Here is a 26511-nt window from a genome sequence, read left to right on the forward strand (position 1 = left end):
GGCAAGCATGTGGAATCGTCTCAGGGCAGGGATCGAACCCGTGTCCCCTTCACTGGCAGGCGGATTCTTATCCACTGCACCACCAGGGAAGTCCTGTGTTCTTAAAGCATTGTTATAAAGGCTGTGTGTTGAACTGCATTCATGAGAACAAATGTGGGCTGGGTCCCTTAATTTTCTTTCACACTTTCTTCCTGTTGTCACTAATTATATTCTTGATTATGTTTTGATTAGCACTAACTAAAGACCTGAGAGGCAATTTGGATTTTTTTTTCTTCCTTGTGCAGTTTTGAGAAAGCAAGGTTGACACGCTGCTTTCAGCCCTCTCTCTTGAGACATGGAGAATTCCAAAATAGAACCTTGAAATTTTTAAAGGTACCCCTCAGAGATTCTGGGGTTGCTTGTTACTGCAACATAACCCAGCCTATCCTGACTGACTGATACAATTCCCAGTTCTCAGTAGAGCCTGAAATGTGGAAGTCTCAGAAAAAAAAAAAAAAAGTGAATGAATGAACAGTAGGGAATAGGAACAGGCTCAAACATTTCCCCCCGGGTCGGAGGTAGAAGAGACAGCCATGGCTCTAGCTTTCTCTCACACACACGAATACACTCATAACCAGGCTGGGGTAAAAGTCAGACTCTGGCCTTTATTTCCTATGGTCACAGCTCACGCCAACCCTGACATCTTTCCCCCATTCTTCCCCCACTAGTCAGTACTGAGGACTCTTGAGGGGAACAAGGAACTACAGAGGCAGGGACATGAGATGCAAGGAGGGCCTGGGAGATGGAGGTGAGGAGAGGGAGTTAGAAACGGGGAAGCTGAAACAGGAGGGGAAGGGGTCGTCAGAGAGGTCAGAGCAGAGATGAGAACACAGGCATGGGGACAAGACTGGGACACACTGAACAGGAAACTCAGAAACAGGAAATCTGAAAGGGAAGGGTGGGCCAGAAACAGAGAGACCAGGAGGCTGATGAGGGAGGAGCTGATAGGGAGAGATACAGAAACGCAGGGAAGGGAATCGAGAGGCAGAGACCCAGAGAAGGCCCTGTGAGGAGCCCGGGGCGGGGTGGGGGCTGGGTGCCCTAGTGGTTGCTGTGGGAGTCCTTGCTGGCGGTGGAGGCAGGGCCGGGGCTGGAGGCAGGGCCGGGGCTGGACCCGAGGCCTCCACTTGATTCTGACCCAGGGCCTTTGCTCGCCTCAAAGCTGTCATGGTCTCTGCTGGACCCCATGTATCCAGTGGACCCCAGGTAGCTGCTAGAGTTGGGGGATCGGAAGGTCACGTGGCCCGCGGTGGAGCCTCGACTGGACATCAGTCCCCCCGTGGCGACGCTGGTGGAGTCCCCGAAGGTCACATGGCCCACGTTGGAGCTGGTGGCACGGCCTCCGCTGGACATCAGGATGCCACTGGTCTTGTGGCTCATGATGGACCCGGGGACTTGACCAGGCCGCTGGGTCAACAGGCGTGAGCTGGAGCTGACCTTCTGGGCACTGGAGGTCATGCTCGGGGTGCTCTCCACCTTGATGCCCTCGACCAGCTCCTTTAGGTGCTGCTCCTTCGGCTGCTCGCGGGCCTCCAGCTGCCGGGGAAGTGAGTTAGGGCCCCCAGGGGAGGCCGCGCCAGCCCACCGGCGCCCCCATCCCGCCCCGCCCCCTGCAGATGCCCATCCTCACCGCCTTCACCACAGAGCTCAGCAGCTCCTCCTTGCTCAGAGGATAGTCGTCTTTGGCCTCAAAACCTGGGGGGTCCTCCCTGAAGTGGGGGAAAAGGCAGGAAGGGACTCTAAGTCCCTACCCTCGAAAGTTCGATGGCTCCTCATTGCAAGGTCCTGAGACCTTCAGCCACAGCCGGGGTCAGAGCGTCTTTTCCCTGTCTGGTCCACCCAGGGCCCCATCGCCCATACTGTCCCCGGAGACCCTACTCCTCCTGGCTCCCCCAAAGCACCCGCTTCATCTTCTACCACCCCCCACCCTTTTGTCCAAGGAAGTGATAATGTCAGTCGCTCAGTCGCCATGGACTCTTTGCGACCCCCTGGACTGTAGCCTGCCAAGCTCCTCTCTCCATGGGATTTTCCAGGCAAGAATACTGGAGTGGGTTGCCATTCCCTTCTCCAGGGGATCTTCCCAACCCAAGGATCGAACCTGAGCCTCCTGCATTGCAGGCAGATTCTTTACTATCTGAGCCACCGGGGAAGCCCCCCCTAGTCCAGGGGATCCCCCCAAGAACGGCCCCTGCCCACATCTCGCCTCCATTCCCCGGGCTAGTCCTCCCCAGCTGCTCCCTCTGGCCCTCTGGCTCACAGGTTGTCTGGCGGCTGAGGTGGGGCCACCTTCTTAGGAAAATCCTCAGAGCTCTGGCCCAGCACCATGAGGGCAGCGTTGAACATGCTGGTGGAGGTGTAGTTCTGGAGGGTGGAGAAGCCGGCTGTCTGTTCAGGTCCGTCTTCAAGACCCTGGCCCCTGCAACACCGCCCCCCCCCGCCCCCCCGCATACCCTCTGCACCACAACCTGAGTTTCCAGGAAGGCCTGCACCGTCAGGAGCTGCACCAGTCGCTTCTCGATGAGGCTCAGGAAAAGGCTGATGTCCCGGTCTCTCATGTGGGTCTTGACCCCGAGGAGGTCATTGATGAGGGTGCTGTCACACTGGGCGCTGGTGAAGAGGTGCTGCATGTCTGGGATCAGAGGGGACAGGTGGTCATGGACTCAGTGCCCAGGGGGTGCCAACCCTCTCCTCCTCCTCAAGGCCCTGCTGACCCGGCTGGGGAGACACCAAACAAGGCTTAAAGATGGAAAGGGACTTGTCCAAGTTCAGACTGCCAGGGGAGGAGGGTTGGCGGGCATCTCTGGGTGCCTGGCCCCCGGGTTCCAGATGACAGAGGACAGAAAGTGAGGGAGGGGCTTCCCTGGTGACGCAGTGGTAAAAAGAATCTGCCTGCCAATGCAGGGGACAGGGGTTTAATCCATGATCCAACAAGATCCCACATGCCATGGAACAACAAAGACCCAGGGCCACAATTATTGAGCCTCTGCCCTACAGTCAGGGAGCTGCCACTGCTGAGGTCACATGCCCTACGCTTGTGCTCCGCAACAAGAGAAGCCACCACAATGAGACGCCTGGGCACCGCAACCCCAGGAGTAAAACCTCAGCCTGGCATCCATTTAGGATTTGAGGCTCTTCAGCTCCCACCCACGCCCCCCTCTCCATTCCCCTCTCTGCGCAAAGAACCTGCCTTCCTTGAACGCATCTCCAAGCCTGGACCCTACCTGCTGGAAGCGTTCCCCCGCTCCAGGCTTTTGCTTACTCATCCTTTGAAATCCGCCTCAAGCATCACTGCTCCCAGGAGACCTCCCCTGTGACCCGACAGAGCCAGTGTCATGGGTTCTGCTGCTGGCACTTGAAATTCTTGCTGGTTTTTCAAGAAGGGGCCCCACTTTTCACTGAGCACTGCCCCCCCCCAAATTCTGCACTCCATGCTGACTTAAAGGCATCCTCTCGTTCCTGCAGTCCCCAGGGTATCCTCCATCCCAGCCCCTGGGTTATGAGTATCCGAAGCCAGTCTCTTATCCCGCCCCGCAACCTGCCCAGTCCTCATCAGCTAGCACAGGGCTTGGCGCTGTGGCAAACAGGGTCTACCAAGACTTGAGCTCCTGCTGTGCAGCAGGAGGCGGACTTACGGCTTTCTCCCCATCACCACTGCCATCTCTCCCTGTCTCTCTCCACCTGTCATCCCACCAATCTCATGCCAACCCCACGAAGCAGGCACTTACAGGGGGGCTCCGACAGAGGATACCACACGCTAAAGTTCACAGTTGGGGGAGCTGGGATTCAGACCCAGGGCAGCCTGACCCTTGTCCCTCTGCACTGGAAGGAGGAAGGGATGCTGCTGCAGGATGGACGGAGGGATGGATGAAGAATGGATGGATGCATATGGGACAGACAAGGGAATGCACAAAGTGGTCCTCGGAATGTCTGTCCGTGGCCAACCCCAGCAGGGCTCCCCGCCTGCTCATCACAGCCTCCCGGAGGAAGCCGGGGCGGAGGCTCACTGGTCTTGAGCTTCTCCAGCTGCTCGCGAAAGCTGTGGTAGCGGGCCTCCAGGTCGTCGGCCTCCGAGTGCACATCGTCCACGCGCTGCTGCAACTGGGCCCGCTGCTGCTCCTGCTGCGCTCGCCGGTCCTCCTCGCTGCGGCGCCCGCTCACCAAGGCCTCCTGCATCTGCGGGGGTAGGGGCGCGACGCTGGGCCCGGCTCCGGAGGGACCACAAGGCGGCCAGAGGAGTCGGGGACGGGGAGGGGGCGGGTCTCGCCCACCTCCTTGATCTCCTCCTGCAAGTGCTCCAGCTCCGAGTTCTGCTCATTGATGAAGTTGAACTCCGCGAAGTTCCGCTCCTCCACTGGGGGCCAGTGGGGAGAGACAAGAGACAAGAGACGCGCAGGCAAAGACAAACACAGGAGGAAGGGGTCAGAAGGCCTGAGACGGGGGAAGGAGGGAGATTGGGAAAGACGGGGAGGAGCGTGGCGGAGGCCGGGCGGACGGTAAGAGTCCAGTGGAGCGGAGCCTGATCCCTGGGCCCTCCAGCGTGGGTGAAAGGCCCCCCCAGGCCCGAAGCGGTGGCCCTCGGTGACCGAGACAGAGCACAGTCTGCACTGGATTCCGGGGGCCGGGGCCGAGAGCCTGCCCCTCTCCACCCCCAGGTACTCACGCTCCAGATACTTTTCCACCAGCAAGTCCGGGTCGCTCTCCCCGGTCAGCTGGGACAGTTTATTCAGGGCATCCTCGTAGCGCAGCACCAGCTTCTCCTGGGAGGTCTTCCGGAGGCCTTCGGCCACCTCCCGGGCTGGGGGGCGAGGGGACCGTGAGGTCGCCGTCGGGGCAACCACGAGCACAGGGTGTCTGCGCCGCGAGGCCGGTGGGGAGGGGTAGGCCCTGCAGACCCCCGCCCCGCCCCTGGAGGCCCCGCCCCACGCTGAGACCTGGGCCCGGCGGCCCCACCCCTCCCGCTGCCCCGCCTTCGGGGGGCTGAGCTGGCGGCCTCCGGCCTCACCCCGCCGCTCGCGCTTCTCCACGGTGGCGGAATCCGGCTGCCGGTCGCCGTTCTTGAGCTTGAGGAAGTGGTGCAGCTGCTCCAAGTGTGCGATCTGCCGCTGCAAGATCTGCACCTCCGTCTCGTTCTGGGCCACCTCCTTCTCAGCTCTCTCCCGCAGCATGCCTAACTTGGTCTTCGCCTCTTCCCTGGGAGGGATGAGGGGTGGTTAGACTGGGGTCAGGGAGGCAGGTGGAGAAGGCAGTGGCAACCCACTCCAGTGTTCTTGCCTGAGAATCCCAGAGGCGGCGGAGCCCGGTAGGCTGCCGTCTATGGGATGGTACAGAGTCGGACACGACTGAAGCAACTTAGCAGCAGCAGCAGCAGCAGGGAGACAGGAGGTTGGATTTGAGGTCAGCCTGGGGCCCAGGGAGGGGCGGGGTCAGCCTGGGTTTGGAGGGTGAATGGGGCAGGGTTGCTATCAGCCTGGGGTCCCAGGGATGGGGGAGGTCAGCCCGGAATCACAGACATGGACAGAGCCAGCCTGGGGTCACAGGATGCGTGGGGTCAGCCTGGGGTCCCAAGGATGGGGCAGAATCAGGTTGTCACAGAAGGCAGAGAACTGTCGAGGTTCCTAGAGGTGGGTCAGGATGGGGTTACAAGGCGGTAGGGGGTGGAGGAGGAGGAGGTGGGTGGGCTGTGTAAGTGACTGATAGTCTTGCCCACAGAGGGGGCACCGCTGCAGTGCCTGCCTGGGGCATCAGGGAAGCCTGGCCGTTATTATGTGGCTGTGGAACAGGAGGCAAGAGGCGATGATGGCACAGTTAGAGATGATACTCAGACTCCAAAAGGTGGACCCAGGTGATAAGGTAACTGTGCTGGAGTTTGGGGTGGGGGTGGGTAGTGTGGTTGGAAAGATAAGAAGCTTGGAGCCTGCAGGGCCATCCCCAGCACTTGAGTGCTCACCCTGTTAGGATGCTGGGGACACCTGCTGACTGAAACTCCCCTGGCCTGCTCGGCTGAAGGTGAAGCTTTTAACAGTAGTGCAGCCAACTGTGAACTCAGACTGCCCCAAGCCTATGGGGCACAGGTCACAGGATCAAAGGTCAGAGGGCCATTAGGTGGGGAGACCAGCAGCTCAGTCTTCTCAGGTCCCATGGACCAGTCTAGTTCCCCTTTCCACGCCTTTGCCAACCTTGGTTGCCTCGACTCAGGGCACAAGCTTCTGGCTCTACTCAAATTCTGCTGAGTCCTCCTTGGTGGGACCTCTCTCCTGGCACCCACCAGGCCCAGCCCACAGAGACCCCTCTAGGAGCCCCTCAGGGATCAGGACTTAACAGTTCTTTCTGTGTCTTGGGCCCCAGGCCCACTGAAGGGCCAGGAAGAGGGAACCCAACTTCTCAAGAGCCAGGCCTTGCAGGATATGTACTAAAGCTGCCCACAGGGGTCCATGAAGTAGATCCCATTATTATTGCCATGTCACAATAGAGGAAACGGACGTTCAGGGAGGGGAAGTGGCCTGCCCAGGTCACCTAGCCAGGAAGCGCTGGTCTGACAGGAAGTGTTGATCCTGACACCTGTCCCTTGCCTTCTAGCTGAAACCACCCTGTCCTTGCACCCAGCTGGGCTGCCCACTGCAGTCAGCTGGACAAGTGTTGGCAGGGGCCAGATGCTTCTGATGCAAAGACAGGCCAACAGACCATCACCGGTGGGGCTTGGCAGAAAAGACAAGGCAGGCCAGTCAGATTCTCTCCTCGGAGTTTACACTGGGAGATGCTAAGAAGGGGACAGCAGGAAGCCAAAGCTAAAACGATGTACAGAGAGAAGCCACAGGAAGTCATGTTATGAAGGCCAAGTTAGGAAGAAGCCAGAGCTATGCGTGAACAGAAGCCATGAGTTGAGGCTCTGAAGAGGTCATGGCAGACCACAGGTAACAAATGACAGCGTCAACCATAAAAGGACTTCCCTGACGGTTCACCGGTCAAGATTCCATGTGTCCACTGCAGAGGACGCAGGTTTGATCCACGGTCAGCGAACTGAGATCCCACATGCCATGCAATGTGACCAAAAAGTAAAAATAATGAGTGTTTTAAAGAAGTGCAATTTAAACAACAAAAAGAATCAGCCATAAAAATGCAGGAAGTTCTGAGAGATGCTACAATGTACGTGAACCTTTGAAAGCATTACACTGAGTGGAAGGAGCCAGACACAGAAGGACACGTCATAATATTCCATTTACATGAAACATAAAGATACACTTAGGGACAGGTAGATGTATGGGTAAATCGTCCAGATGACAAGGAGACTGGTTGCCAGGGGACTGGAGAAGAGGGGACTAGAGAATGACTGCCTACTGGGCACAGATCTCCTTTTGGGGTATTGGAAACAAAAATTCTGGTGCACAGCATTACGAATATACTAAATGCTTCTGAAAGGTGCACTTTAAACGGTGAACTGTATGTGCATCTTAACTCACAGCAAGGAAGGAAGAAGGAAAGAAAGAAAGCAAAAAGAGACAGAAGGAACAAAGCAAGAAAGATTATAGAAACCTTAAGGTAGATTTGGGCTAGAGCCAATGTCTCATGGAATCACGAACCATGATAGGCAGAAGTCGTGGGCTAGAAACAAGATACTGAATAGAAGCTAAGAAACCGCGTGGAGTAAGAGAACAGCACTGAAGCTTAGAAAGGAGTAGAGATGGGATAAGAGAGAAAGAGGGTAGAGCCCCCAAGAGCCCAGAGGCAGGGAGAGACGCCCATCAGCTGAGCAGCCAGGGCTTCAGGGTTCCATACAACATGACCCTTTACCTGAAGGTGTCTTGAGAGAATCTCTGTCTCTTTCAACCAATATTGATAAATATCATACCAAACACCCTCTTCCAACAACACAAGAGAAGACTCTACACATGGACATCACCAGATGGTCAACACCAAAATCAGATTGATTATATTCTTCGCAACACAAGACCAGGAGCTGACTGTGGCTCAGATCATGAACTCCTTATTGCCAAATTCAGACTTAAATTGAAGACAGTGGGGAAAACCACTAGGCCATTCAGATATGACCTAAATCAAATCCCTTATGATTATACAGTGGAAGTGGGAAATAGATTTAAGGGACTAGATCTGATAGATAGAGTGCCTGATAAACTATGGACGGAGGTTCGTGACATTGTACAGGAGACAGGAATCAAGACCATCCCCAAGAAAAAGAAATGCAAAAAGGCAAAATGGCTGTCTGAGGAGGCCTTACAAATAGCTGTGAAAAGAAGAGAAGCAAAAAGCAAAGGAGGAAAGGAAAGATATACCCATCTGAATGCAGAGTTCCAAAGAATAGCAAGAAGAGATAAGAAAGCCTTCCTTAGCGATCAGTGCAAAGAAATAGAGGAAAACAACAGAATGGGAAAGACTAGAGATCTCTTCAAGAAAATTAGAGATATCAAGGGAACATTTCATGCAAAGATGGGCTCGATAAAGGACAGAAATGGTATGGACCTAACAGAAGCAAAAGATATTAAGAAGAGGCGGCAAGAATACACAGAAGAACTGTACAAAAAGATCTTCACGACCCAGATAATCACAATAGTGTGATCACTCACCTAGAGCCAGACATCCTGGAATGTGAAGTCAAGTGGGCCTGAGGAAGCATCACTACAAACAAAGCTAGTGGGGGCGATGGAGTTCCAGTTGAGCTATTTCAAATCCTGAAAGACGATGCTGTGAAAGTGCTTCACTCAATATGCCAGCAAATTTGGAAAACTCAGCAATGGCTGCAAGACTGGAAAAGGTCAGTTTTCATTCTAATCCCAAAGAAAGGCAATGCCAAACAATTGACCTCAAACGACCGCACAATTGCACTCATCTCACATGCTAGTAAAGTAATGCTCAAAATTCCCCACGCCAGGCCTCAGCAATATGTGAACCAAGAACTTCCAGATGTTCAAGCTGGTTTTAGAAAAGGCAGAGGAACCAGAGATCAAATTGCCAACATCTGCTGGATCATCGAAAAAGCAAGAGAGTTCCAAAAAAATCCCATCTATTTCTGCTTTATTGACTATGCCAAAGCCTTTGACTGTGTGGATCACAATAAACTGTGGAAAATGCTGAAAGAGATGGGAATACCAGACCACCTGACCTGCCTCTTGAGAAACCTGTATGCAGGTCAGGAAGCAACAGTTAGAACTGGACATGGAACAACAGACTGGTTCCAAATAGGAAAAGGAGTACGTCAAGGCTGTATATTGTCACCCTGCTTATTTAACTTACATGCAGAGTACATCATGAGAAATGCTGCGCTGGAAGAAGCACAAGCTGGAATCAAGATTGCCGGGAGAAATATCAATAACCTCAGATATGCAGATGGCACCACCCTTATGGCAGAAAGTGAAGAACTAAAGAGCCTCTTGATGAAAGCGAAAGAGGAGAATGAAAAAGTTGGTTTAAAGCTCAACATTCAGAAAACGAAGATCATGGCATCTGGTCCCATCACTTCATGGGAAATAGATGGGGAAACAGTGGAAACAATGTCAGACTTTTTTGAGGCCCCAAAATCACTACAGATGGTGATTGCAGCCATGAAATTAAAAAGACACTTACTCCTTGGAAGAAAAGTTATGACCAACCTCGACAGCATATTAAAAAGCAGAGACGTTACTTTGCCAACAAAGGTCCATCTAGTCAAGGCTATGGTTTTTCCAGTAGTCATGTATGGGCATGAGAGTTGGACTATAAGGAAAGCTGAGTGCTGAAGAATTGATGCTTTTGAAGTGTGGTGTTGGAGAAGACTCTTGAGAGTCCCTTGGACTGCAAAGAGATCCGACCAGTCCATCCTAAAGGAGATCAGTCCTGGGTGTTCATTGGAAGGACTGATGTTGAAGCTGAAACTCTAATACTTTGGCCACCTGATGCAAAGAGTTGACTTATTTGAAAAGACCCTGATGCTGGGAAAGATTGAGGGCAGGAGGAGAAGGGGCAACAGAGGATGAGATGGTTGGATGGCATCACCGACTCAATGGACATGAGTTTGGGTAAACTCCAGGAGTTGATGGTGGACAGGGAAGCCTGGTGTGCTGCAGTTCATGGCGTTGCAAAGAGTCGGACACGACTGAGAGACTGAACTGAACCAACGCTTCCTACGTTCCTGGCCCCCTGCTTCCTGAGCTTACTTAAATCTGTTTATATATTATTTATTTGTTTGTTTATTGGTAGCACCACAGGGCTTGTGGGATCTCAGTTCCCCAACCATGAATTGAACCCCGGGCCTTGGCAATGAAAGCCTGGAATCCTAACCACTGGGCCACTGAGAACTACCCTTAAGTTTCTCTATATTCCTATGTGCTATGTGCCATGAAAAGACAGGGGCCAAAAGGTTAACTCATACACCCAAGAAGAAGGACCTTGCCCAAGCAGCTGGAAAATTGGTGGAGGAGGGGCAAGAAAGGAGCATCTTATGAAAGACTGGGGGATGGGCTTCTGACAATCTGTTTCATGAGGTGAGAACCTTCCCACCACTTTCTTAAGAAAATGTGTGGATGCCTCCCGGGGCCCTACCTGACGGTGTAGGCGGAAGTGGAGGAGACCATGAGGTTCCTGACCGCGTCCTTCAGGAGCTGGATCTCCTGCCAAGAGAACAAGACCGAAGCCACTTCTGATGCCCTCGCCCCTGGAGGGCTTTCCTTTGAGCCTGTATCTCCCCAGTAAGAAGTGGGTTTCCTGTGCCTTACAAATGTGGTCCTTCCTAGTTAGCGGCAACTCATGAAAGGGTTTTCAAGGAGGTACCAAGGGAGAGGAAACCCAGACTGATGACCAGGAATGCAGTGAAACACCCAACTCAGGATATTGCTAAGAGTGCTGACCTAACTTTGAGGTAGGGTCAAAAAAGTGTGTCAATTTCAAAATTGTGACCACACTAATCTGTTTCCTAGTTCTGTGGAAGTGTCTGTGCAGAGTTCTTTCAGGAGAAAGGAAGAAATTACATGTATATATTTTTACACATATAGTGTACATGTATGTACTAATGTGTATAAACACATATACATCTATGCTGCGTGCATCCTCAGTCGTGTCCAACTCTTTGCAACCCCATGGACTGTAGCCCACCAGGTTCCTCTGTCCATGGGATTTCCCAGGCAAGAATACTGGAGAGGGTTGCCATTTCCTATTCTAGGTGATCTTCCTGAAGCAGGGATTGAACCCACATCTCTTGCACCTCCTGCATTGGCGGGCAGATTCTTTACCACTAGCGCCACCTGGGAAGCCCCTATATATGTATATGCACACACACACACACACACACACACACACACACCCTTTTGCAACAAGAAACCCAGGCTAGAGAACCAGAAACTACGGGGGCTGAGTGGGAATGGAGTAGAAGAAATGACGAGGAAATGATGTTTCTGTGGGAAACCTTTGGAATAGTTATTAAAATTTATTCACTCATTTGGCTATGCCAGGTCTTCGTTGCAGAACTTGGGATCTTCAATCTTTGTTGCGGCATGTGGGATCTAGTTCCCTGACCAGGGGTGGAACACGGGCACCCGCTTAGCCACTGGACCAGGGAAGTCTCGGGGATAGTTTTGATTTGGGAACCCGTCAATGACGTGTTCACAAAGAAAATTCAGTCAACAAGAATAGGGGATGGAACTAAAACCAAATACAAAGAGAAGCAAATGAACCTGACTATCTTTCAAAGAACAGAACCACAAAGAAGACCAAGAAAAAATAGGAAATAATCCTAGTAACTTCTGAATAAGGTGTAGATACCCACACCCTCAGAGGATAAAACAATCAGCAAATGAATTGTGAACTCTCAGGTTCAAGGGTTGTTAGTGCAGTTGTAACAATTCCAAACTTCTCTTGGGTATTTCATAGGGTTGAACATGAGTACATATATCAATGCTATTGGCAGCTAGAGTTCCCACTGTGGGGGAAAACAAGGATAAAATGGGGAGTGTTCAGGAATAAGGCAGTGGTGCTGGGGTCAGAATGAGAGACATGGACACAAACTCATGATTTTAAAATGTGTGTGTGTTTCCTAGCTCTCTCCAGAGAAAGGGCCTCAAGTCAGTGACACCCCAGTAGCAGCGAGGACTCCTAGAGCCTATATTTTGGTTTCTCAGCACCTACTTCCCACTGGGAAGAACCAGGACTCTTTAGAGAAACACTAACTTGAGAGTTAAGGCAGAACAAGTACAAGAAAGTCTGGACTATCTTCTTGTGCCAGAAAATAAGGAAGTCCTGGGGGTGGGGAACGATGGGCTTGTCAAAAAAGCCAGCTTGAGGGCACTCCCACCAGAGACGTCTGGGACAATTTGAGCATCATAATAAGTAATGAGCGCTATGGATTATAACTCACAGATAAAGTAAGAATACATGAATGCTTACTGACAATCCACAAATATACTTAAGAAGTTCTTCCTTAAGTAAAATGCCATTTTCTAAATGAAAAAGAAATGATAGAGAGAAAAATCACTCTTTGGCAGCGATTACAGTAATAATTGGACTTCGCAGGTGGCTCAGTGGTAAAGATTTCACCTGCCAATGCAGGAGACTGGTTTGATCCCTGGGTCAGGAAGATTCCCCTGGAGAAGGAAATGGCCACCCAGTACTCTTGCCTGGAGAATCCCATGGACTGACGAGCCTGGCGGGCTACAGTCTACGGGATTGCAAAGAGTTAGACACAATGCATGCGTGCACGGAAGTAATTATTCAGGCAAAAATCATCATTATGAGAGGCTAGAGTGGAAATGTGTTGGGAAACAGGATATTTACGGTTTCAAAGAATCTCCCGGGACCCATTCATTATAAAGAGGGAAACTCTCTATTGGAGAAACCCGGCTGACAAAGCGACCAAGGTCAACGTCACTAGTTACGGGACAAACTGACATCATGTGCTCCTGGTGTAACTCCCACAAATGACACAATACCACCTCAGTGATATTTCACCTAAAAAGCACAACTTGAATCTAATCGTGGAGAAAGATCAGATAAGCCCACATTGAGGGATGTCCCAAAGCACAGCTGGGCTGGGTACTTCCAAAATGTCAAAGTCATGGAGACAAAGAAGTGTCAAGAGACTGTTCTAGATGAAGGGAGCCAGGACAACCAAATGCACTGTGGGATCTTGGCCAAGAGCCTGCAGCAGGATAATTAAATTAACTATCACGGGATGCTGTTGGAATAATCATGAACTTTAAATACAGACTATTGAGAACCGTAACGATGTTCAAGCTCCTGACTTGGGCAAGGGCACTTTGTTTATGTAAGAAAATGGTCTCGTGCTTAGGAAATAAGCACTGACGTTCTTAATGACGTTCTGTAATGTCTACACTGAGCTCTCAAATCGTGACAATGTTATTTTCAGTAAAAAAACAATTACCCGGAAAGAGAAAGACAGAGAGAGAGAGCAAAATGGCAAATTACCAATCTTGGTGAAGGATTGATAGTTCTTTGTACTATTTCTGCACCTTTTTCTGCAGATTTGCAATTATTTCAAAGTAAAACTTAGAGAGAGGGGAAGAGAAAAAAAGGAAGGGAGGGAGGCGGAGGGAGGAAGGGAGGGTTCTTCAAAGAACTTCAAAGCTTATTGAGAAACGTGTGGAATGTAAATGGTCTGGCCGGAGCCTTTGTTGCCCCCCGACTCCATGACAACACTCAAAGTGACATCTCTGCAGTTGTCTTTGTTGGAACATTTTCAGGTCTCCATTCCCTCCAGACTCAAGTAAATCCATGGTTCTGGGTGTTCTGCACTTGAGGCGGGAGGGTTGGAGAAGATAGGGTGACTCTTGCATCCTCCCCTCCTCGCCGGCTGGGCCAAGGGCTCCTGGGCTTCAGGGCCACTGACCTTCTGGAGCTTGCGTTCCACATTCAGATAGCGGTTCCTCTCGATCCGCAGGAGATCTAGCTCCTCCCTCAAGGTCGCGTTCTGAGCCAGCTGGATGTCAAAGCGACAGATGACCTGGGGTGGGAGAGGGTGCTGAGAGCCTGTCTGACACCTGGCCTGCCTCCATTCTCCACTTTCAGCAGAGGAGAGGACACTTGCCAGACTGGGGGCCCGTTCCCAATTTGGGGACCCCGAGAGCCGCCAAGGACCCAAGCATCAGCTTCCTTCCCAGGGGGGACCCTCCATCCCTCCGGGATCGTGTCTCCTGACCTGGTCCACCATTTCCGAAACTTGACTCCCATGCTCAGGTCTTCCCGTAAACCCCAGAGCTCGGGACTGGGGACAGCCAACGGGCGGACCCTCACCTTGTCCAACTGGTTTTCGAGACTCTTGATCCTTCGCTGGCTCTTGACCTTGCGATCCTGGACGCATCCTGGAGACCTGGCATTCTTGCTGTGGGCAGAGTTCCGGCTCTCCCATTCCTGGATCTGGGGAAAGAGGGTGGTACCCATTGGTTGAGGAGATGTGGGAGAGATTGAGGGAGGGGAGGAGGTGAGCAGGAGGGTGAGTGACTAAGGGCGGTTGACGGGAGCAGTCCTTGTGTGCCTGGCCATCAGCTGGACCCGCTTCTGAGATCAGTACCCAACCTTCCATGTGGGTCTGGCTTCCAACCATATGGAGCCGCCCTGCTGGCCACATGACCCAGGTCTAGACAATTCTTTTTTTTTTTTTTTTAATAATTTTTAAATTTTATTTATTTATTTTTGGCTGTGCTGAGTCTTCACTGCCGCCCAGGCTTTTGTCTAGTTGCAGGGAGCAGGCTTCTCCTTGCGGTGGCCTCTCTGGTTGCAGAGCACAGGCTCTAGGGTTCACAGGCTTTGGTAGTTGAAGCTCATGGGCTCTAGAGCGCAGGCTTGGTAGTCGTGGCACACAGGTTTGGTTGCTCTGCAGCACGCGGGATCTTCCCAGATCGGAGATCGAACCCGTGTCTCCTGCGTTGGCAGGCGGGATGGATGTGTGCCCCAATCCATCTCTGATGGATTCAGAGCCTGAATCCTCTCTGGTATTTTGGGAGAAACATGTGATCTGGGTGGATGAGACACCACTCACAGTGAACAGAGTGGAGACAAGAGTCTGAGAGTGAGATAAACCCGGACCTGGGGCCCTTTGCTGCAAATGCTTGCCCCTGCACAAACATCTCCTCGAGCATAACCTTTAAAGTTGTAGAAAATCTTTTTTTTAAAGAGAAGAAAAAAATAGATGAAGGCAAAGATCAGAGTGATGCTTCTACACACAAAGGAATGCCAAAGATTTCCAGTAGACCAGCAGAACATAGGCAAGAGACACAGAACAGATTCTCCAGGCTTCCAAAGGAACCAGTCCTGCTCACATCCTGATTATGGACTCCTGGCCTCCAGGACTGTGTGACAATCAATTTCTGTCATGTAAGCCACCTTAGGAAATGAATACATGCACCAAGGCACCCCCAGAGCATTGCAGCAAACTCTATGCAGGGAGAACCATAGGGATATTTTAAAATTTGAGGGAGACACATGGACATTGCTCAGACACCACATGAACTTGGAGCTCAAGGTCGTTCCCAGGTTCAACAGGATGTGGTGCTAGATTCCTTTGGACGACACATCTTTCTGAAACAGTTTTTAGCAGTTGCTGCGATTAAATAAAAAAAAAAAGAATCACAGCTCCAAAATGGTGCCATTGAGAGAAATCGGGCAAAGCATACAAGGACTTCTCTGCTTGTGAATCTATCATCTCAGTAAAATTTCAATTTAAAAAAGAAAGCCAAGTGCTGCACAGAAATCAGTATGGAATGAGTGGTGAGTCCAATCTAACCAAGATCTGAAAAGTTGCACAGCACCCCAAAGGCAGAAACATCTCACAGGTAATTGTGGTTTTTAAGAACTAAACACGATTTTCTTCAACTTATGTATATACATATTTTTTTTTTCAAGTGGTTTCTAGGTTGTTAGGATGCAAACCCTTACTGGGTTGTTCAGCCAAGCTGCTATAATAGATTTGTTAGCAGTGTGATAATGGGGCTCCTCAGACAGTGCTTGAGAGCTCACGGTTACATTTTCAGGAAGTACATGAGTTCAATCGCTGGTAGCTTGAAATTGACTATTATACTAGTTTCCCAGTTCTGCAGAAAAATTAGTCTTCTTCAGTATTCACAGGAGATTAGTTCCAGGACTCTCCTCAGATACCAAAATCCAAGGATGTTTAAGTCTCTTATATGAAATGATGTAGCAGGGACCTTCCTGGTGGTCCAGTGGTTACAACTCTGTACTTCCAATGCAGAGTTCACTCCCTGGGTAGGGAAGATCCCCTGGAGAAGGAAATGGCAACTCACTCCAGTATTCTTGCCTGGGAAATCCCATGGACAAAGGAGCCAGGTGAGCTACAGTCCACGGGGTTGCAAAGAGTCAGAAACGACAGTGTGACTGAGCACACACACATATATTATGTCATTATAAAAATATACCACAATTTATTTATTCATTCAAATGTTAATGGACATTTGGGATAATCTGGAGCTAGATGATATGAATAATGCATCTATCAACACTTTTTCATGAATCCTGGTTCCAGGGTATACACACAGAAGTGGCATTGTTGGGTGGGAGGATGGATTACTGACAAATCTAAACCGGTTTCTACTGGGGGATGACTTTGGTTTAATTCCTTCTAACACCATTTCCGTGGAAACATACTGGGTTTAAGGTAAATACAGAATGCCAGCTGCGGTTCCCAGGCAACAATGTTTACTATAAGGGCGGCCCCTGATTGTGAACTATATCGGACTGGAAGGACTGTGAGTGGACTTGTAGACCCCGGAGGCTTATGTGATTATGAATGAATAGAAAACTGGTTTCTTTGTGGGGTGTTTCTTATAATGTAATATGTTCCTGGTGGGGTCTTACAAGCTGCTCTGATAATCGGTTACAAGTGGTGGCTCGTGTTGAATATAAAAAAAATCCCCATGACAAGGTGGGCAACACGATGCATATGGCATCGTCCAGCTGAAGATGCTCAGAAGTAGCCCCTGAACGCTCAAGGAAGATGCTGTCGTGCAAAGATGCTGCTGTTTTCTGCCCTCTGTGCTTCTGCAGAGTTAAGTGAACCTGGTGCCAAGTGACAGCCTATTGGATCCTACGAGTGTCACGGTCAGGTGGAGCCCAAGACTGCTTCCGGTGACCATCCGTGTGGAGTGGATGCAACGCCAGATCACAGGGTATGTCTCTCTTCAAAGTTAATAGACAATGAGTGAAAAAACTTTTCAGAATACACATGACAATTTAGACTCCCTCCAGCTGGTGGGGTCTTATGAACCAACAATTCTTTAAGAGGGCCCACTGTTCCTTCTCTCCCCAGCACTTGGTGTATTTGGACACTCACTTTTGAAAGTCTGGTGAGTGTGTAAATGGTATCTCCTTATGACTTTTCTCTCTCTTCTTTTGGGCTGTGCTGGGTCTTTGCTCTTGCCTGCAGGCTTTCTCAGGTTGCAGAGAATTGGGGCTACTCTCTATTTGTGGTGTGAGGGCTTCTCATTGAGTGCTTCACTTGTTGCAGAGCACAGGCTTTAGGTCAATGGGCTTCAGTAGCTGTGGCACAAAGGCTTAGCTGCCCCAGGGCATATGGGATCTTCCCAGACCAGGAATCAAACCCATGTCTCCTGCATTGGCAGGTGGATTCTTTACCACTGAGCCACCAAGAAAGCCCTATGACCTTTTCTTTTTCTTTTTTTAGTTTTTCCTTTTTGGCCTCTCTGCATGACATGCAGGATCTTAGTTCCCTGACCAGGCATTGAACCTGTGTCCCCTGCAGTGGAAGCATGGAGTCCTAGCCACTGGATTGCCAGGAATTCCCACACTGTTCTTTTAAGTAAATCTTAGTCATCTTGTTCACTTCACTTCTCTATGAATCTTAGAATCTGTTTGTCAATTTCATCCATTAAAAATAAAAAACTTTTAGTGTTTTGATTGGAATTACACTAATTTTATAAATCGGTTTGGAGATCTGACATTTTACAACACTAATTCTTCCAATCCATGAACATGGTATACTTCTACATTTATTAAATTCTTCTTTGGGATTTCCCTGGCGGTCCAGTGGTTAAGACTGCTCTCCCACTGCAGGGGGTGTAGGTTCGCTCCCTGGTAGGGAATCCTGCACGCCATGCAGAGCAGCAAAAAAAAAAAAAAAAGATGATTCAAATATTAAATTCTTCTTTCATTGTTGTTCAGTCACTAAGTTGTGTCCAACTCATTGTGACCCCATAGACTGCACCAGGCTCCCCTGTCCTTCACTATGTCCCGGAGTTTGCTCACATTCATGTCCATTGAGTTGGTGATGCCAGCTAACCATCTCATCCTCTCCTGCCCCCTTGTCCTTTTGCCTTCAATCTTTCCCAGCATCAGGGAAATCTTCCCCAACATTCTTTAATATTCCACAATATACTTTTACAATTTATTCTATAGGGGTCTTGCATACTTTTGCTAGATTTCTTCCCAGGTACTTCCTTTGGCTATTATAAATGTCTCTTTTTTTTTTTTTCTTTAATTTTCTAATAGTTACTGTTAATACAGGGAAATATCATTAACCTTTGTTTCCAGCCACAATGTTAAAATACCTTGTTAAATGTAAGTTAGTTGTAGATTCTTTTGGATCTTCAATGTATACAAATAGATCACCAACAAATACTGACAATTTCATTTCTTCCAATTTTTAAATTGGTTTATCATTCTTTTCCTTCCCATACTGGGCTGGATAGGAATTCCAGTACAATGTCAAACAGAAGTGGTGCTAGCTAACACCCTTATATTGTTACTGATCTCAAGGAGAATTTTTTTACATGTTTTGCTATCAAATATAATGTATGCTGTAGATATTTTATAGTTGCCCTTCATTAAATTTGGGGGATTCCCTTTTATTCCTGGATCGCTAATAGTTTAACATGAATGGATGCTGAATTTTATCATATATGTATATACATAGATTGTTGCTATGAACTGGTACAGTCCAAGGATTGTCTGTCATCAGTTTCTGGTGTGATAGGTTCAGAAAATGGGAGTAAACATTTAGAAGCTGTTCTTGGGTGCTGCTGAATTCATGCGACAAGTCACACAAGCCCCCGCCCCCTTCCCCACACTCTCCTGCCCAGATGTCCACATCAAAATTCCTAGAACTTGTGACTATGTCACTTGAAGAGGCATAAAGGACTTTACAGATGTGATAAAGCCAAGGATGTTGAGATGACTCAAGGATAATCTCCGGTATTGTCTGGATGAGCTCAACATCATAACAAACATTGTTACAAGTGAAAGAGGGAAGCAGGAGAGTCAGAATCAGAGGAGGAGAGATGACAAAGGCATTGGAGTGATGCAGCTTGAGAAAGATCGACCGGTCATCGCTGGCTAAGAAGGTACAGAAAGGAGTCATAGGGACTTCCCTGGCAGTCCAGGGCTTAGGAATCTGCCCGCCAATGCAGGGGAACACAGATTTGACCTCTGGTTGGAGAACTAAGATCCCACATGCCACCGGGCGGCTAATCCTGTGCCCACAATTACTGAAGCCCACACACCCTAGACATGTTCCACAGCAAGAGAAGCCAAGGCAAGGGAAAGCCCATACACTGTAACTAGAGAGTAGCCCCTGATTTTGCTGCAACCAGAGAAGGCCCGAGAGCAGCAATGAAGACCTGGCACTATCAAAATAAATCACTTTATAAAGAATAAAAATTTTTTAAAAGAAAGGAGCCATAAGCCAAGGAATGCAGGCAGCTTCTAGAAGCAGGAAAAAAAAGCAGGAAATGGAGTCTCCCCTGAAGGCTCTTAAAGGAACACAGCCTGCTAACACCTTGATTTTAGCCCAGTGAAACTCATTTTGGATTTCTGTCCTCCAGCACTGCCAGATAATTCACTGGTATTACTTTAAGTCAGTTCAGTTCAGTCGCTCAGTTATGTCCGACTCTTTGAGACCCCATGAACCGCAGCACGCCAAGCCTCCCTGTCCATCACCAACTCCCTGAGTCCACCCAAACCCATGTCCATTGAGTCGGTGATGCCATCCAACCATCTCATCCTCTGTTGTCCCCTTCTCCTCCTGCCTTCAATCTTTCCCAGCATCAGGGTCTTTTCAAATGAGTCAGCTCTTCACATCAGGTGGCCAAAGGATTGGAGTTTCAGCTTCAACGTCAGTCCTACCAATGAACACCCAGGACTGATCTCCTTTAGGATGGATTGGTTGGATCTCCTTGCAGTCCAAGGGACTCTCAAGAGTCTTCTCCAACACCATAGTTCAAAAGCATCAATTCTTCAGCACTCAGCTTTCTTTATAGTCCAACTCTCACATCCATACATGACCACTGGAAAAACCATAACCTTGACTAGACGGACCTTTGTTGGCAAAGTAATGTCTCTGCTTTTTAATATGCTGTCTAGGTTGGTCATAACTTTTCTTCCAAGGAGTAAGCATCTTTTAATTTCATGGCTGCAATCACCATTTGCAGTGATTTTGGAGCCCCCCAAAATAAAGTTAGCCACTGTTTACACTGTTTCCCCATCTATTTCCCATGAAGTGATGGGACTGGATGCCATGATCTTAGTTTTCTGAATGTTGAGCTTTAAGCCAGCTTTTTCACTCTCCTCTTTCACTTTCATCAAGAGGCTCTTTAGTTCTCTTTAAGTCACTTTAAGTCAAGTAGGCAGTAATTCGTTACAGCAGCAATAGCAAACTAATACAGCCCACCAAGATAATTAACTTTCAATCTCCTATTTGTGATCCAGTAATGTGCAAGAAATCTTTTGGTCTCAGCAAACAACTTTTTTTTTAAGATTTTTTTGATGTGGACCATTTTTAAAATCTTTATTGAATTTGTTATAATATTGTTTCTGCTTTGTGTTTTGTTTTTTGGGCCCAAGGCATGCAGGATCTCAGCTCCCTCACCAGGGATTGAACCAGGACTCCCCAGCATTGGAAGGCAAAATCTTAACTATTGGACCTCTAGGGAAGTCTTTTGGCAAGAAACTTTTTAAAATGAAGAGTAGAATTGAAAATAGAATGGAAAAAAAAAAGAAAGAAAATATAATGGATCCCATGTGGAGAAGAATATTATTTGGGGAAACTTTTGTTTCTGACATATTTGTTTGTATGTGTGTTTACATCCATATGCATCTCTTTGTAAATGAACTGTGTCACAGTGAGTCCTGGTCCTAAAAACTGAAAAAAACACTCGCCTAGAAAAGTCACGTTTCCAGGGTCAAATAACAGGATCTTGAAGCCAACAGGATGAAAAGTCGGTCTAGACTCTGCTGCATTACCCACATTCTCTTTTTGCAGATGAAGAAACTCGGGCCCAGAGAGAAGATGACTTGCCCACGGTCACGTAGCTCTGATGCGCCTGGACCAAAATTCTATTATAATGCAGGGTGCACTGACTCCAGAAGGTGACTCTTGCCCTCTTAACCGCTTTTTTGAAGGCATGGGGCTGTGCTAAGCAGTAAAGACTCATAATTCCTATGGGAGCCTGAACACAAACTCCCTTGAGAGGATGCTTTCAATAACTTTCAATAACCCCATTGAAACGATCCCATTTTGATGCTTTCGATAACCCCACTTTTCAGATGAGGAAGGTGAGGCTCAAAGAGGTTATGACACTTGACCCTGAGCAGGACCCACCGAGTCTGGCCCCAGGACCCACCTGCCTGTCCAGGGCTTGGTTCTGCGCCTGCAGCTCCTTGACCTCGGCCTGCACCCGGACCTGGCACTTGAGCAGGTGGCCCATGCTCTCCAGCCTCTCGCTGTCCCGCAGCCGCCTGACCTGGCTCTGGGCGACGCTGATCTGCACCTGCAGTTTGTTTCGCACCCCCTCCAGGCGCTGGATCTCCTCACTGCCCAGGCAGGGAGGGGGAGGGGAAACCAGAACCGGGCAGAGCTCAGCATCACTGAAGTCCAGACAGACTGAGCCTGCCCTCCCCTCTCAGACCCAGGAATGCAACCCCCCACCTCCTTAACAGCCCCCTCCCCAGCTCCAGGGACCCAGGCTCACAGCTGCTTGTTGATGCGCTGATGGACTTCTTTGCTGTAGGCTCGCCTTTCGTCTTCCATCACTTTGCACTGTCGCTGCAGTCGGCTCAGCTCCCAGTCCACTGAGGCGCGGGACCAGGCAAGGGATTCATAGGAATCCAGCCCCTCCCTCTCCAACCCTAGGAATTCTGGCTCCCTTAGGGGCTCACCAACTGCAGCTAAACTGCAGACCCAGTCCCCCGCACCACTCTAGGGCTGCCTCTCAGTTCCTGTATCTCTCAAGCTTCCTCATCCCTGCATACTGCCTGTACCCTAAGCTGACCTCCGCGTTTCCCCGGCCCCAAAGCTACTTCTATCCAGGGTTTGGGCATGCCTCTGTTTCCCCACTAGAGGGAACTCCAGGGAAGCCTCACAGTCCTCAGGGACCAGAAGCACAGGACCTAGAACTTGGGAAAGCTGGGGACATGTGCCAAGTTCCCGGGGAAGGGGGGGGACACTTTTCTTGTTACATCCTTCCTGTTCAACCCCACCACCACCCTTCCTCAGCCCCACCCTCCCGCCTCCTCACTCTCAGCCCATCCCCTTGGCTCAGGCCTCACCTTCCCTTGCCTGGACCATCACCCCAGCCTCCTCCCCAACCTCCTGGCCTCCCTTCACAGCTCCAGAGGCTCTTTCCATGCCTAGAGCGGTCACAGACCTCCCTGTGCTCCAGCACCTCCAAAGCTGCAGCTCCACAGCCTGGGTTCCAGGCCCCACAAACCCGACCCTACCCACCTCTCTGGTCCCATCCACTAGCTCCCCATCCCCCACGGCCTGGTTCTCAACCAGGATCAATTCTGACCCCTTAAAGCCATTTGGCCGTGTCTGGAGACATGTTTGATTGCCACAGTGTAGGGGAGGGTCGGGAGGGTACTACTGGCATGCAGTGGGTAGAAGCCAGAGGAGCACTGCGCATCCTCCAGTGCACAGAACCCTCCCCCTAATATCCAAGAATGATCTGATCCCTGACCCCAAGGGTCAACGATGTGGAGGTAAAGAGACTTTGCTTTAGTCACATCCTGTTCTCTCTGCAGAAACACTCTTCCCTTCCTTCTCCTGTTGGTAATTCCTGGGAGAAGTTCTGGGCCTCACTCAAACTTCTGCAGGAAGCCTTTCTAGCCATCCCACTCCCCAGGTCCGGCTCCACCTCCATTCTGGAGCAAGTGTGTAGCCACTAGAGGGCGCTCCTGAAAACCCTCCTGGTCCCCAGGGCCCCGCTGCACAGGACCTGAAACATGGGAAAACCGGGGGAAAGAATGAATGAAATAAAGAAAGTAGGAATTACCCATTCCCTCCAGGAAGGCCTCACTTCCATCCTCGGAGCGAGTGCTCCCAGCCGAGAGTCCAAAAGGCATCTTGGCCAAAGAGGGTGAGGCTCCTGTAGGGGCGACACAGGACCCCTTCAGACGGTGAGGAGTGGGCGAGGAGGGTGGGCAATGAACAGCGAGGGACTAGGCACTGGAAGAGGGTGACCCCAGAACTGGCCTCTTTTTGAGTCTCAATTCCTCCAGTGAGTCAGAGCGGGGCACCTGTCAGATCTCTTCCCAAGCCCCTCCCAACCTCCCACCTCTCACATTCTGTCTTGCGTTACGGCTCTGACTCTGGCACGGGGTCCTCTAGACCCTCGGTATCTCCGAGGTGGGGCTGTTTGGGGAGGAGGCATCACAGAGGCAGGGGAAACCCCAGCCCCGGTCGGCTGAGGAGAGCGAGGCCCGGTCCCTACCTGCTGGAATGCCTGACCTGTCCTGGGTACTCCAAGCTCACTGTTGTGGTCTGGTTACTGGGGAGATAAGGGGCCAGTGAAGGTGTGAGGACAGCATCCGGGGAGGGACCAAGGCCACAGAAGAAAGCCGTGGGAGGGGAGGCTAGGGAGGAGGGGCCGACGAGGCCACGACGAAGCCTTCACGGTCAGGTGCTAAGAACAGATGAGTTAGGGGAGCATTACGAGGGCGGGGCTTCGGGGGTGCTGCGAGGGGCGGGGCTGAGGGCGGGGCTTCGGGAGTCCTGCGAGGGGCGGGGCTGGGAGGGCCTGTGAGGGCCGAACTGTAAGCCTTGTGAAGGGCGGGACTGTAGGCCGGGCGAGGGGCGGAGCTGTGGAGGACTAGGATGGGCGGGGCCGAAAGGGGCCTTTGAGGAGAGGGGAATTGCGTGAGCCTGAGGCGCGGCGCTTCGGGGCTAGCGAGGGAAAAGCAGAGCTGAAGGACTGGAGAGGGCTGGGGCTGCGGGACCTGACGAAGGCAGAGACACAGATAACGGTCCAGAGCAGGGCTGCGGAGCTTTGAGAGGGGAGGGACAAGAGTACCTGTAAAGGGCAGGGCTGCGGGCCCTGTGAGGGGTGGGGCTTCGGGGGGTGGCGAGGGGCGTGGCTGGGAGAACACGTGAGAGACCTGGCGGGAGGGCGCTGGAAGGACGCAGGTTCCCAAGACTTGTAGGGGGTGCTGAGGGTAACCGCCGAGATGATCTGTGTGAGGAGCACGGGGTTGTGAGGGGTAGGCTGTGTGTTTCCAAGAGGGAGAGGCAGTAGCTGAAAGAGCTTGTGGAGGCAGGGCTGGGAGGGGAACGTCCGGAAGGGTTTGGAACTGGGCCGAAGTCCTTCAGGATGGGGCGCGAGAGATGCGTGTATTAAGCTGATTAAGACCACGTTATTTTGAGGCTTCATTGGCAGGCAGGCGGTACCGATGCCGGGAGTTGTGAGGGAGAGGAGCGCTTACCACTGCCTCAAGTCCTCGAAGCCGCTCACTACGCATGCGCGGCCAACGGCCTCAGGAGAGACTGCCAAAACCTTCAGCTGCCGGAGCTGTCCGCGCTCTGCGAGGCGGAAGTGGGCGGGGCCTAGGGCGCTCCGCACCGCCCCTGCTTTCCGGTCACGCCCTCCCGGGCACGCCCCCGAGCTCCGCAGGGCACGCCCCCCCCTTTGACTGCCGCCTGCTGCCCACGTGGGCCTTCGCAGAGCCTGCTGTCTGTGGGCGCCGCTCCTTGCAGGCTGGGTGTGCCCAACGCCTGCGGTTTCCTGTGGGAGGAAGAGGCCCGCGGGCGCTCAGCTCGTGGCTTTGGAGGCCCAGGAGGGGAAGATTCCACCACCGCCCTCCGCTACCCTAATTCTCCCCCTTCTGTAGGGCCCTAGCATGGGGGACCCCCTGCCCGGAACATCTCCAGGGTACCCCAACCTGGCGCTAATTCCACTCTAGGAGTTTGATTCAGAGTCCTAGCTTCCTGTTCTCCACCTCCCCCGCTCAAATTCCATCTCTATAGCCCCTGGTTCCCAGACTCCTCCCAGGACTCAGGTCCAGCCCCTTTGCCTCCTTGAAGAACATAACGATCTCTAGTCCCTCATTTTTCCCCCGGTGACCCAGGCTTCCTAATTTACTTGGAGAACTGAGTTCAGACCCCCAGTCTCTGTCCTTCTCAAAGATGTAACTACTTTACCCACCCCCAGCGACCTTCATTTTGTACTCCCAAATTTTTAGACTTGGGACCCAATGGACCCAAGCATTTGTCCCTTCTCCAAATCCCAGACACCTCATCTCCCATGTCCCAGTGTGTCATGTAACATGCATGTACAACAGTGCTTTCTCTATGCCAGGCACTCCTCTAAGCATTGCTCCTTGAGGTATTTACTATTATTATTCCTATTTTACCGATGAAGACACTGAGGCATAGAGAGATTAATAACCTGCCCCAAATCACAGATAATGAATAAAGCCTATGTCATAGTGGTAACAGCTTCCAGGTTAGGGTTAGGAGTACCACCCAGTCACTGAACTGCCCCTCCCTCACCCCCTCAGGGAGCCCAGATAACCAACCACTCTCCCTCCCTCTCCCTGTGGCTCCCTCAGATACCCAGCCATCCCATCATCCAGTTCCTTTCCCCTGTGGGGACCAAGATTTCAGTCCTCCAGCTCTTAATTCCACATCAGGACCCCAGACACCTGGCTCCCTGTCCCTTGCTTTTCACCAAGCACCCAACCCTCCATAGAGACCCAGGTACATAGTGGTAATCACTCCCCACACTTATTCAATAATCTAAAAATAAATAATAATGATAACAATAATAGTTATTCATAACATTAAGTCCCTGGTACTGCACTTCTGTTTAAAACCGCCAATGGTTTCCCACCACCCTTAGAATAAAATCCAAACTCCTCCCCTAGGCTTCAAGGGCTCTCTTTGAATTCCCTTCCTACCACTCCCTCTAGTTCCCTATATTCCGGCCACACTGGCTCTTCTGTCTGCTCCCCAAACAACTTGAGCTTGTTCTCCAATCCTGTGTCCTTCCTCTCCCTCCAGCATTCAAATAACTCTTGTCTTCAAGTCTCATCTCAGAATGAGGTTTCTCCTTAGAAAAACCTTGCCGGATCACCCTTTTAAAGTTGCCTCCCATCATCAGCAGTGTCACTGTATTTCATTTCCTTCAAAGCCCTACCACCACCTGAAGTCTAGCTACTGTACTGATGCGTCATTCTCTCTCTTGCTCAACTAGAAGGTAAACTCCATAAGAACAGCAGGGCTCGCGTCTGTTTTCT

The 26511-nt window shown here is 50.8% G+C and overlaps 2 protein-coding genes and 1 long non-coding RNA gene across 10 annotated transcripts in view; 1 reads left to right on the forward strand and 2 right to left on the reverse strand.

Annotated features, from left to right (window-relative positions):
• Positions 1-624: 624 nt before the first annotated feature.
• On the reverse strand, positions 625-24805 carry ODAD1 (outer dynein arm docking complex subunit 1). 8 transcript variants are annotated; one of them, XM_060398731.1, is made up of 15 exons: positions 24700-24805; positions 23729-23768; positions 23274-23366; positions 21972-22071; positions 21624-21813; positions 14269-14391; positions 13865-13978; positions 10570-10637; positions 5042-5229; positions 4308-4834; positions 4044-4212; positions 2505-2668; positions 2297-2400; positions 1670-1748; positions 625-1575 (listed from the first exon to the last, which is right to left on the reverse strand). In XM_060398731.1, exons 3-15 carry the CDS (start codon positions 23341-23343, stop codon positions 1081-1083), a joined length of 2391 nt encoding a protein of 796 aa, XP_060254714.1. In that variant the 5' UTR covers positions 23344-23366; positions 23729-23768; positions 24700-24805; the 3' UTR covers positions 625-1080. The 8 variants fall into 8 exon arrangements, 7 of the variants coding, with proteins under 7 accessions (XP_060254714.1, XP_060254712.1, XP_027834356.1 ...); XM_060398729.1 differs by having other exon boundaries at positions 23712-23768; XM_027978555.2 differs by lacking the exon at positions 24700-24805 and having other exon boundaries at positions 4308-4390; positions 4700-4834; positions 23712-23763.
• LOC121816544 (uncharacterized) lies at positions 4579-21644 on the forward strand. The gene is made up of 3 exons (XR_006056222.2): positions 4579-4691; positions 17035-17156; positions 21263-21644. It is a non-coding gene; the product is annotated as an uncharacterized LOC121816544 (long non-coding RNA).
• TMEM143 (transmembrane protein 143) overlaps positions 24031-26511 on the reverse strand; it is a 28123-nt gene continuing 25642 nt past the window's right edge. Inside the window, exon 7 of the mRNA XM_042232267.2 lies at positions 24031-24998. Within this exon, the coding sequence (XP_042088201.1) occupies positions 24696-24998 (303 nt within the window). The 3' untranslated portion in view covers positions 24031-24695. The remainder of the gene's footprint in view (positions 24999-26511) is intronic.

The sequence above is a fragment of the Ovis aries genome, chromosome 14, assembly GCF_016772045.2.
Source record: "Ovis aries strain OAR_USU_Benz2616 breed Rambouillet chromosome 14, ARS-UI_Ramb_v3.0, whole genome shotgun sequence".
In the NCBI taxonomy this organism is placed as follows: Eukaryota; Metazoa; Chordata; class Mammalia; order Artiodactyla; family Bovidae; genus Ovis; species Ovis aries.

Excerpts from the sequence above, each read along its gene's own strand:
- ODAD1 (XM_060398730.1), bottom strand. The coding sequence starts at position 23,343 with ATGCCTTTTGGACTCTCGGCTGGGAGCACTCGCTCCGAGGATGGAAGT. Across the intron at positions 4,835-5,041 it reads GGAGAAGCGCGAGCGGCGGG|CCCGGGAGGTGGCCGAAGGC; the intron begins GTGAGGCCGGAG and ends CTCGCCCCCCAG. Across the intron at positions 2,401-2,504 it reads AGGCCTTCCTGGAAACTCAG|AACTACACCTCCACCAGCAT; the intron begins GTTGTGGTGCAG and ends TCCACCCTCCAG.